This window comes from Hylobates moloch, unplaced genomic scaffold (genome assembly GCF_009828535.3).
Source record: "Hylobates moloch isolate HMO894 unplaced genomic scaffold, HMol_V3 SCAFFOLD_13, whole genome shotgun sequence".
NCBI lineage: Eukaryota > Metazoa > Chordata > Mammalia > Primates > Hylobatidae > Hylobates > Hylobates moloch.
Genome location: NW_026652288.1, coordinates 17,303,586 through 17,316,105, shown reverse-complemented (window position 1 = coordinate 17,316,105; position 12,520 = coordinate 17,303,586). Strand labels below are relative to the sequence as shown.

General features: G+C 38.5%; 1 protein-coding gene across 5 annotated transcripts in view; it reads left to right on the top strand.

Moving 5' to 3' along the window:
* SMC6 (structural maintenance of chromosomes 6) overlaps positions 1 to 12,520 on the top strand; it is a 158,544-nt gene that overhangs the window by 25,420 nt on the left and 120,604 nt on the right. For all 5 annotated transcript variants that reach the window (XR_009209497.1, XM_058427001.1, XM_058427003.1 and 2 more), the window contains 3 exons: positions 4,127 to 4,251; positions 8,355 to 8,472; positions 11,729 to 11,834. Coding sequence is in view for 4 of the 5 variants with exons in the window: in XM_058427000.1 (XP_058282983.1) it covers positions 4,127 to 4,251; positions 8,355 to 8,472; positions 11,729 to 11,834 (349 nt within the window). In the remaining variant the exon portion in view is untranslated. The remainder of the gene's footprint in view (positions 1 to 4,126; positions 4,252 to 8,354; positions 8,473 to 11,728; positions 11,835 to 12,520) is intronic.

Genomic DNA, 12,520 nt, shown 5'->3' with positions numbered 1-12,520 from the left:
TTTTTGAAGGGTTTTTTGTGTCTCTATTTCCTTCAGTTCTGCTCTGATTTTAGTTGTTTCTAGCCTTCTGCTAGCTTTTGAATGTGTTTGCTCTTGCTTTTCTACTTCTTTTAATTGTGATGTTAGGGTGTCAATTTTGGATCTTTCCTGCTTTTTCTTGTGGGCATTTAGTGTTATAAATTTCCCTCTACACACTGCTTTGAATGTGTCCCAGAGATTCTGGTATGTTGTGTCTTTGTTCTCATTGGTTTCAAAGAACATCTTTATTTCTGCCTTCATTTCATTATGTACCCAATAGTCATTCAGGAGTAGGTTGTTCAGTTTCCATGTAGTTGAGCGGTTTTGAGTGAGTTTCTTAATCCTGAGTTCTAGTTTGATTGCACTGTGGTCTGAGAGACAGTTTGTTATAATTTTTGTTCTTTTACATTTGCTGAGGAGAGTTTTACTTCTAACTATGTGGTCAATTTTGGAATAGGTGTGGTGTTGTGCTGAAAAAAATGTATATTCTGTTGATTTGGGGTGGAGAGTTCTGTAGATGTCTATTAGGTCCACTTTGTGCAGAGCTGAGTTCAGTTCCTGGATATCCTTGTTAACTTTCTGTCTCATTGATCTGTCTAATATTGACAGTGGGGTGTTAAAATCTCCCATTATTATTGTGTGGGAGTTTAAGTCCCTTTGTAGGTCACTCAGGACTTGCTTTATGAATCTGGGTGCTCCTGTGTTGGGTGCATATATATTTAGGATAGTTAGCTCTTCTTGTTGAATTGATCCCTTTACCATTAGGTAATGGCCTTCTTTGTCTCTTTTGATCTTTGTTGGTTTAAAGTCTATTTTATCAGAGACTAGGATTGCAACCCCTGCCTTTTTTTGTTTTCCATTTGCTTGATCGATCTTCCTCCATCCTTTTATTTTGAGTCTATGTGTGTCTCTGCATGTGAGATGGGTTTCCTGAATACAGCACACTGATGGGTCTTGACTCCTTATCCAGTTTGCCAGTCTGTGTCTTTTAATTGGAGCATTTAGCCCATTTACATTTAAAGTTAATATTGTTATATGTGAATCTGATCCTGTCATTATGATGTTAGTTGGTTATTTTGCTCGTTAGTTGATGCAATTTCTTCCTAGCCTCAAAGGTCTTTACAATTTGGCATGTTTTTGCAGTGGCTGGTACCGGTTGTTCCTTTCCATGTTTAGTGCTTCCTTCAGGAGCTCTTTTAGGGCAGGCCTGGTGGTAACAAAATCACTCAGCGTTTGTTTGTCTGTAAAGTATTTTATTTCTTCTTCACTTATGAAGCTTAGTTTGGCTGGATATGAAATTCTGGGTTGAAAATTCTTTTCTTTAAGAATGTTGAATATCAGCCCCCACTCTCTTCTGGCTTGTAGAGTTTCTGCCGAGAGATCAGCTGTTAGTCTGTTGGGCTTCCCTTTGTGGGTAACCCGACGTTTCTCTCTGGCTGCCCTTAACATTTTTTCCTTCATTTCAACTTTGGTGAATCTGACAATTATGTGTCTTGAAGTTGCTCTTCTCGAGGAGTATCTTTGTGGCATTCTCTGTATTTCCTGAATCTGAATGTTGGCCTGCCTTGTTAGATTCGGGAAGTTCTTCTGGATAATATCTTGCAGAGTGTTTTCCAACTTGGTTCCATTCTCCCCATCATTTTCAGGTACACCAGTCAGATGTAGGTTTGGTCTTTTCACATAGTCCCAAATTTCTTGGAGGCTTTGTTCGTTTCTTTTTATTCTTTTTTCTCTAAACTTCTCTTCTCGCTTCATTTCATTTATTTCATCTTCCATCAGCGATACCCTTTCTTCCAGTTGATTTCATTGGCTACCGAGGCTTCTGCAATCTTCACGTAGTTCTTGATACTTGGCTTTCAGCTCTATCAGCTCCTTTAAGCCTTTCTCTCCATTGGTTATTCTAGTTATCCATTCTTCTAATTTTTTTTCAAAGTTTTTAACTTCTTTGCTATTGTTTTGAATTTCCTCGCGTAGCTTGGTGTAGTTTGATCGTCTGAAGCCTTCTTCTCTCAACTCGTCAAAGTCATTCTCCGTCCAGCTTTGTTCCGCTGCTGTTGAGGAACTGCGTTCCTTTGGAGGAGGAGAGGTGCTCTGCTTTTTAGAGTTTCCAGTTTTTCTGCTCTGTTTTTTCCCCATCTTTGTGGTTTTATCTACTTTTGGTCTTTGATGATGGTGATGTACAGATGGGTTTTTGGTGTGGATGTCCTTTCTGTTTGTTAGTTTTCCTTCTACCAGACAGGACCGTCAGCTGCAGGTCTGTTGGAGTTTGCTAGAGGTCCACTCCAGACCCTGTTTGGCTGAGTGTCAGCAGCGGTGGCTGCAGAACAGCGGATTTTCGTGAGACCACAAATTCAGCTGTCTGATAGTTCCTCTGGAAGTTTTGTCTCAGAGGAGTACCCGGACGAGTGAGGTGTCAGTCTGTCCCTACTGGGGGATGCCTCCCAGTTAGGCTGCTCAGGGGTGAGGGACCCACTTTAGGAGGCAGTCTGTCCATTCTCAGATCTCCAGCTGCGTGCTGGGAGAACCACTACTCTCTTCAAAGCTGTCAGTCAGACAGGGACATTTAAGTCTGCGGAGATTCCTGCTGAATTTTTGTTTGTCTGTGCCCTGCCCCCAGAGGTGGAGCCTACAGAGGCAGGCAGGCCTCCTTGAGCTGTGGTGGGCTCCACCCAGTTCGAGCTTCCTGGCTGCTTTGTTTACCTAAGCAAGCCTGGGCAATGGCGGGCGCCCCTCCGCCAGCCTCACTGCCACCTTGCAGTTTGATCTCAGACTGCCGTGCTAGCAATCAGCGAGACTCCGTGGGCATAGGACCCTCTGAGCCAGGTGCAGGACACAATCTCCTAGTGTGCCGTTTTCCAGGCCCGTTGGAAAAGCGCAGTATTAGGGTGGGACTGACACGATTTTCCAGGTGCAGTCTGTTACCCCTTTCTTTGACTAGGAAAGGGAACTCCCTGACCCCTTGCGCTTCTCAAGTGAGGCAATGCCTCGCCTTGCTTCGGCTCGTGCACAGTGCGCTGCACCGACTGTCCTGCACTGGCTGTTTGGCACTCCCTAGTGAGATGAACCCGGTGCCTCAGACGGAAATGCAGAAATCACCCGTCTTCTGTGTCGTTCAGGCTGGGAGCTGTAGACCGGAGCTGTTCCTATTCGGCCGTCTTGGCTCCACCCCCCATATTCTTATATCTTAGAAATTTTTGATTATGTTAGAGATTTTTGTCTCCTTTTAGCAAACAATTAAATTAGATACCTGTCTTTTTAGGTCTTAAATGTACTCTAAAGAAAAAAATGAAAGCAGCAGTCAAAGAGGTCATACAGTTTAATTTTAATCATAAACTATCAGCTTTGACTGGAGATCCAGTATTCATATGTTTAGCAAAATCATGTGTAATTTAAAGATGTTAATTTTCTAGGTTTAAATTTTGTAGTATATTGGCAAAAAATAGACAATCAACCTGGACTTTTTTTTTTAGGGAAGAGTTAAAGGAAACCACTGGTGCTAAGCAATGTGCTTCAAAATATGATTCTTTGGGAAAACAATTTAAAAATTAAAAGTTTTATCTGATTACTTTATAACTTGTGAAAATTGTGGATTGCTTTGGAATAATTTCAGGAGTCACCATGCCATCTCTATGAATATATTTAGAAAACTGAAACCACAATTTCACAAAATCTTTTACCTTTTGTGAGTTTAGTAGTCACAACATTTAGGTAGGCTTATACTGATAAAATCTTGGCTATGAATACCTCTGAAGTAAAATCAACTAGTATAGAATATGCAGATGTTAAAGCAACACAAACTTACTATCTTACGCTTCTGTGGATTAGAAGTCCAACACAGACCTCACTGGGCTAAAATCCAAATGTCAGTAGGGCTATGTTCTGTTTTAGAGGCTCTAGGGGAAAATCTGTTTACTTGCCTTTTCCAGCATTTTTTGACTCATGTCCCTCTTCCTTAGTGCAAGATGCAAGACTAGTTTACTTTAATTTTTAAGGTAAAAATGGATGGACATAGTACCTAAAGTTTAATTAGCTTTGTTAGATTTATTTTGTTAAGTTTAATATATATGGAACTTGATTTACTTCATTGCTACTATAAATATTTGTTCAGACCTGATGGCCAAAAGAAAGGAAGAAAATTTTTCCTCTCCTAAAAATGCCAAAAGGCCAAGACAAGAAGAATTGGAGGATTTTGATAAAGATGGTGACGAAGACGAATGTAAAGGTACTACTTTGGTAAGTGAAAAATTACAAAATTATGCTTTTTGATATGTTTTTCTTGTCACAGTCATGATATCACATTCTGTGATAACTTAAAATCAAGGAAAAGTAATATGATTTTTTAAAAGTTGAGGTAAAATCTGTTCTGGCTAATTTTGAAGCTTGTGTTAATTATTAGAAAAATTAATAGAGAAAATAATCAAAGAACTGAATGTATAGAAACGTGAATAAAATTGACAAACTTTTAGTAAGAGCAAGAAATGCAAAAAGAGAAAAGACACAAATTACCAATATCGGGAATAAAATAGGGGCTATCCGCAGACCCTGCAGACATCCAAAGGGTAAGGAAATACAGTTAGCAACTCTACATACATAAATTTGACAACTTAGGTGAAGTGGACCAATCCTCAAAAAGAAAAAATTACCACAAGTCACCCAGTATGAAATAGATCATTTGAATAGCCCTACAACTACTAAGGAGATTTAATTCATATTTTTAAATTCCTAAAAAAGAAATCTACAGGCCCAGTTGGTTTCACTGGAGAATTGTACCAAACATTTAAAGAAGAATTAACATGAATCTACACAGTCTTTTCCAAAAATCATAAGAGAACACTTTTCAATGTATTATCTTGATACCAAAACCAGACAAAGAGGGACCCCCAAAAAAACAAACTGTAAAACCAGTGTTCCTAATAGATATGGTTGCAGAAATACTGAACAAAATATTTGCAAGGAGAATTCAGCAATGTAGTTGTTCCTTGGTATTCAAGCAGGATTGGTTCACAGGACTCTGGTTCAGACTAAAATCCACTGATGCTGAAGTCCCTTATAATCTGCCCTGTGTATTCACATCTGCAGAACCCACAGATAGGAATAGCCAACTATATGTAAAAAGAATTATACGTCATGATTAATGGGTTTATTTTAGGTATACAAGCCTGATTCGGAATCCAAAAATCAATCATTGTGATTTACCATGTTACAGGCTAAAGAAGAAAAATCATATGATTATATCACTCAGTGCAGTAAAAGTGTTTGATAAAATTCAACGCCTGTTCATGACTAAAACTTTCAGAAAAATAAGAATAAGACTGAAACTTCCTTAACATGTTAAAGAGCACCCACAAAAAAACTGACAGCTAACATTATACTTAATGGTGAAACATTGGATACTTTTCCCCAAAGATCAGGAAGAAGACAAAGGTGTTTGCTTTTAACACTTATTCAACATAGCGCTGGAAAATCTAGCAGTGCAAATAAATCAAGCAAGGGAAACAGAAGGTATAGAGTTTGGAAAAGAAAAACATACACAAAACTGTCTCTGTTTGCAGATTATGTAGATAATCCATTTGTTCATTATCTACATAAAATATCTCAAGGAATCTACAAAAAACTCTTAAAATGAATAAATACATTCAGCAAAGTTATAGGATAAGGTATTTTTAAAATGCTTTACTTTTATATACTGGCATTGGACACATGGACATTAAAATTCAAAATACCATTTTCAGTCACTCAAAAAAAATGAACCACTTTGGGGCATTGCAGATTAAAACAACATTGAGATACCAACACACCTGATAAAATGGCAACAGTTCAAACCACTGAGAGCACCAAATGCTGACAAGGATGTGGAGCAACAGGAACTCTCATTCATTGCTGGTGAGAATGTCCAGCCACTTTGGAACACAATTTGGAAGTTTCTTACAAAACCAAACATCCTCTTACCATACAGTCCAGCAATTGAACTCCTTAGTATTTACTCAACGGAGTTGAAAACTTACGTCCACATGAAAACCTGTGCATTCATGTTTATAGCAGCTTTATTCATAATTGCCAAAACTTGGAGGCAACCAAAATGTCCTTCAGTAGATAAATGGATAAATAAACTCTGGTATATCCAGACAATGCACTATTAGTATTAAGCTATTAAGCCATGAAAAGACATAGAGGGACCTTAAACGTGTATTACTAAGTGACAGAAGCCAGCCAGAAAAGGCTACATGCTGTATGATTCCAACTATATGACATTCTGAAAAAGGCATAAATATGGAGAGAGTTAAAAATCAGTGGTTGGTTGCTAGGGGTTGAGGAAAGGGAGGGATTAATAGGCGGAGCACCGGATTTTTAGTGCAGTAAAAATAACTGTACAATACTAAAATGGTGGAGACATGTCATTATAAATTTGTTCAAATCTATAGAATGTACAATAATATCAAGAGTGAATCCTAGTACAGACTGTGGACTTGGGTTGATAATGATGTGTTAGTGTGGGTTCATCAGCTGTAACACATGTACCATGCTGATGGTGGATGTTGATAATGAGGGAGACTATGCATGTGTGGGGGTAGGGGGTATATAGGATATTTTTGTATCTTCCTCTCAATTTTGCTGTGAACCTAAAACTACTCTTAAAAAATTAAGTATTAAAAAATGAAATACTTAGGTCTAAAGCTAACAAAATATGTACAGGACTAATATGGTAAAAATTATATAGTGCTGATGAAGGGAATCAAAGAATACCTGAATAAATGGAGACACATACTTATTCATGTATTAGACAACTCAATATAGAAATTATGTCAATTCTCCCCCAAAATGATATGTAAATTTAAATGCAGTTCTATTAAAACCTCAGCAAGATATTTTGTAGTGTATATTTTATTCTAAAATTTAGGGGAAAAGGCAAAGGAACTAGTAAATACACCTTGGTACATCCATACCATAAAATATAGCTTAACAATAAAAAGGAGTGAACCACTGATACAGGCAACAACAGAGAATTAGGCTGAGTGAAAAAAGCCAGTCCCAAGAGGCTACATTTTGTCTGTTTCCATTTATTTAACATTTTAGAAAGGGCAAAGTTAATAGAAATGAACAGATTGGTGGGTCAGGGGTTAAGGTGGGATGTGGATGTGACTATAAAAAGGCAACATGTGGGATCCTGGTGATGATGGAAATATTCTGTATTTTGACTATGTCAATGTCAGTATCTTGGTTGTGATATTGTACTTTAGCTCTGCAAGATGTTACAATGGGCGGAAACTGAGTAAAGGGTACACAGGATCTCATTAAGGATTGCACGTGAATCTGTTATTATTTAAAAATAAAAATATTTTTAAAATTATTCAACCATGATTTCCAGTATTCTACACATACAAGGATGTAAATGTTTTCTACCGTTTGATAAGACGTATGTCCAGAAGAAGAGAGCCAGGGAGTTTTTAAAGAAATCTTTAAAATACCTAGAGACTTGAAAATGGTCTTCAAAAAAATTAGAAGGGCTGATAAAATAAGGCTGATTTGTTCTGGTACTTAGAAACTACAAAATGCAAGTGACTACCCATTTGCCAAACTCTTTGTTAAACAATTTGTAAACTTTATCTAACTTAATGCTGACATAATATTTACAGTATAGGAAATATTCCTGTTTTACAGACTCGGAAACTGTATATTCCTTATACATTGCCAAAAGTCACACAGTTGCCATAATAAGTGACAAAGTCACAAGAAGAGCAGGCTTTACTTTTTAAGAACATGTACTCTGCTCTTTGAATTGAAATAGTGAATGTCAGATAGTGAATTCAGTGTTGAATGCATGGCTGGATCGTCATCTTTCAGAGGTATTCTAAATAAAGTACATAGGAAGTTTTGCTATGCCAATTGGGATAGCAGTTCTCAACAAAGGGGATTCTTCTCTCTCCGTTTTGCGCCCCCCAGGGACTTAGCAATGTCTGGACATATATTTGGTTGTCACAACTTAGGGGCAGGTATGTGTTGCCGGCATCTAGTGGGTAGAGACTGGGGATGCCACTAAACCTATAATGCACAAGACAGACTCCCCCACTAACAAAAAATTATCAGACCCAAAATGTCATTGCCAATATTAAAAAACCTGGTGATACACTTTTAAATCCTTTAAAGATTTTGGAATGAGTACTGACTCATAGAAGGTTCCCATTTAATTTCATCTTATTCATTGAAGTTACCATTATTCACTTTCTGTAAATTTTTTCATTGGCGATGGTGCTAGTCTTTCTGATGCCAACAATCTTTGAATGGTTATAATGAGTGAATTAGATTGACCATTTTCTCCCATTGTTTTTTATTAATAGACTGCTGCAGAAGTTGGAATAATTGAGAGTATTCACCTAAAAAACTTCATGTGTCATTCAATGCTTGGACCTTTTAAGTTTGGTTCTAATGTCAACTTTGTTGTTGGCAACAATGGAAGTAAGTGTTTTTTCCCTCCTCGTTTGACTTTGAGCAGTACTTTGAGATTAGAGTACATTAACTTTTTGAAATAGGTGACTATTAGTGCTAATAAGTATTTTTTATATAGATGTATAACTTGTGGTTATGAATATTCTTGGTATTTGCTGCCAGTGTACACTTAAAGAAAATATTGAGTTAACTCTAGGTACATTACTTAAGCAATAGGGATAAACATTTCCTGCTTATGTTTTTAATCTATTTATCTTGGAATCTATACCATAGAAGGGTAGACAAGTGATCCTCATTGCAATTGAGGCAGCCTTGTGTCTCACCTTACTAAACATTGTAAGAGCACAAATGAAGTGACTTGGCAATCCAAACATAAAAGTAATTCTCACCAGGTGGCCAATAAATGCTTTAAGAGGAGGTGGTATTTGTGCCAGTTCTTGAATGAAAATTATTGATTCTGTAGGTCTCATTGGCAAGAAGAAGCTGAGATGTTCCAGGCAAAGATTGCTCATCAGCTAAGGTTTGGAGAAGTGGAGGTAGATGTGTATAGGAACTGGTGAATAACCTTATATAGTTTATTGTATGGTAGACGTTGGAGAGAGGCAGAAGCTAACTGTGGAGAGTCATGCTTTAGGCAATATTGTTGAGGATCTTGAATGTCATGTTAAAGAGTTTGGAGTTTTATTTTGAAGACAGTGGGGAACCAATTAGAGTTTTGTTTGTTGTTTGGTGGTTTGGGTTTTTTTGTTTGTTTGTTTGTTTGTTTTTGAGACTGAGTCTCCCTCTGTCGCCGAGGTTGGAGTGCAGTGGTGCGATCTCGGCTCAGTGCAACCTCTGCCTCCCAGGTTCAAGCGATTCTCCTGTCTCAGCTTTGTGAATAACTAGGATTAGCGTGCCTATACGCCCAGCTAATTTTTGTATTTTCAGTAGAGATGGGGTTTCACCATGTTGGCCAGGCTGATCTCAAACTCCTGAGCTCAAGTGATCCGCCCGCCTCGGCTTCGCAGAGTGCTGGGATTAACAGGTGTGAGCCACTGCACCCGGCCACAATTAAAGTTTTTGAGTAAAGGAATGGCATGGCCACAATTCGTGAAACAAACTGACCACATTGTGGACAATGGATTAGAAGGGGAAAAATACAGGAGGCAGAAAGTTTCTGGGCAGTTCTGTGGTAGGCCCGCCAAGAATGAGGTGTTGGCTGCTGGGCTGAGAAGGTACACAGGGAGAGGAGGCTTGCCAGAGTCTACCAACTGGTGACAGTGCTAGAATAGGAAGCTAGGTTATGTGTAGCTCTGCAGTCCCTTCTGTTGTTTTTCTTACTTTATTGTTCAGTCAAGAAGAAAGTGTCTCTAGGAGAAACAGATAGACAAGGGGATCACTGTTTTAGAGGGGGTCACATGGGACAAGAAATAAATACTGATGGGTTCTGAAGTTAGGTCTTTTAACTTTTTAAACAATGATTTTTATTAATAAAACCTAATAGAAGAGGAAATAATGCAAATAGTGGAGACAGTGCATTTGTTAATGAAGAAAAGAGAGTTAGAATAGGAACTTTAAAGGCATTCCAGGAAATAAATTGGGTTAATAAGGGGTGTGCATTAGTTACTTTGTGTTACTTTGTGGAAGATAATGGGCTAATAATAGTTGATTGGATTGGTTGAATGGAGTTCAGAAAATGGTTACCATATTCTGTGTGTGTGTGTGTGTGTGTGTGTGTGTGTGTGTGTGTCTGTGTGTGTGTGTAAAGAGAAAGGATCTCTCTCTCCCTGTCACCCAGGCTGGACTGCACTGGTGTGATCATAGCTCACTGCACCCTTGAACTCCTGGGCTCAAGTTATCCTCTTGCCTCAGCTTTGAAAGTAGCTAGGACCACAGGCACATGCCACTATGCCTTCCTAATTTATTTATTTATTTTTTTGAGACAGAGTCTTGCTTTATTGCCCAGGCTGGAATGCAGTGGTGCTATCTTGGCTCACTGCAACCTCCACCTCCCAGGTTCAAGTAATCCTCCCACCTTAGCCTCCCAAGTTGCTGGGATTACAAGTGTGCACCACCACTCCCAGCTAATTTTTATATTTTTAGTAGAAATGGGGTTTCACCATGTTGGCCAGACTGGTCTCGAACCCCTGGCCTCAAGTGATCCACCTGCCTTGGCCTCCCGAAGTGCTATGATTACAGGCGTGAACCACTGTGCCCAGCCTGCCTGCCTAATTTTATTTTTTGTAGTGACCAGTGCCTAATTTTATTTTTTGTAGTGACCAGGTGTTTCTCTGTTGCCCAGGCTGGTCTCTCTGGTCTCAGATGAGCCTCCCACCTCAGCCTCCCAAAACGCTGGGATTAAGGTATGAGCCACCATACCTAGCCCTCAGCTTGTAATATTTTAGTTCTGTTAGGGTATAAAGAAGTACACTTCTCAAAGAGCTAGAAAATGAATAATATTCAAGTTACAAATAATAATTGTCAAAATATTATATAAAAACATGTATATGACTTTGCTGATTTTTTTCTACTTAAGTTCATTCAACAAATAATGCAAGTACTTATTATGTGCTAATATTAGGGATACAGTATTGAATGAGAGAGACAACATTCCTATCCACATGGAGCTTACTTTTGAGGGATGTTAATAGTAGTTTCTGGCTGGCCCAGTGGCTCCCATCGATAATCACAGCGCTTTGAGAGGCTAAGGCAGGAGGATCGCTTGAGAACCAGGAATTTGAGACCACCCTGGGCAACATACCAACACTGTGTCTCTACAAAAAAAAATTAGCCAGGCGTAGTGATGTGTGCCTATAATCCCAGCTACTGAGGAGGCTGAGGCAGGAGGATAGCTTGAGCCCAGGAGTCCGAGGTTACAGTAAGCAATGATTGTGCCAATAGAATGTCAAAAAAATTAGATGAATTAATAATATACATGTAAATAGAGGGATAAATTCATTTATTAGGTTGATAGGCCAAGGTGGTACAATGAAAGTTTTAGGTTGGAAAGGTGTCACAATGATTGTTTACCATTTTCTTTTTAGTGGCAAAAATTTGATTCCTGAAATGTACTATTTTTTTGCTAATAGTGGCAGCTCAATTTTTCCTTACATATATAACTTTTTTTTTAAGTTGTTGCTTTGCACGGGAAGAAAATTATAGTTGAATTTTAACATTTTATTTTAAAGGGAGTCTCATTCATAAATCTTTTTGCATTACATGGTAGGAGTCAGCTTTTTCCTTTTTCTTTTAATGAATATGATTTCTTCAACATCTGTTTCTTTAGGTGGGAAGAGTGCAGTACTCACAGCTCTCATAGTTGGTCTTGGTGGAAGAGCAGTTGCTACTAATAGAGGATCCTCTTTAAAAGGTTTTGTGAAAGATGGACAGAAGTAAGTGTTTGCTTTCTACCATCTATTTTCAGTTCTTTAGTAAGAAAACAGATACTTTAGATTCCCAGTTCACATAGACATGACTGGAAATGATGTGCCGTCCCAGAATAGGAGCAGAGGTGTCCTATTTTTTCATTCCTTTCTTTTACCCCTTGTTGCTGGCATGGCTCACTGTTGCCTGTTACCCTCTCAAGACAGATAGCTTGTGTAACTTACTGCCATGTGCCTGGCCATCTTGCTTCTGTTACTTGCTAAAAGAAATGGCTGTAATAAATCTATGTACCCTTTTTAACAAGTGTTTATAAACCTTTCTAATTCCTGACTCTTGACCCAAACCCAGCATCGGTGAGTCCACATTGATACGATAGTAGGGAGAGCAAAATCAGTGACCAGCCAAAGTGTCCCTGCACAAAACTTCTATCTTTAGCTCTCTAAGAAGTCCCAAAATAAGAATTCTACTTTTTGACTCTGATTTTATACCCTTTACCCAAGTGGGTTGCCAGTGAGTTTAATTTGAGGACCACAATGGCAGATCTGTTTGTAGTCTATCCCGGACCCTTGGTGAATAGTCATATCACTACTCTCTTTGGCTTTACATTTATATTTCTTTTTGTCATAGGTTGCCATCACATAGCTAAATATGAATTGTCCAGTTTGCATCATCATGGACTCACTGCTTTTTGCCC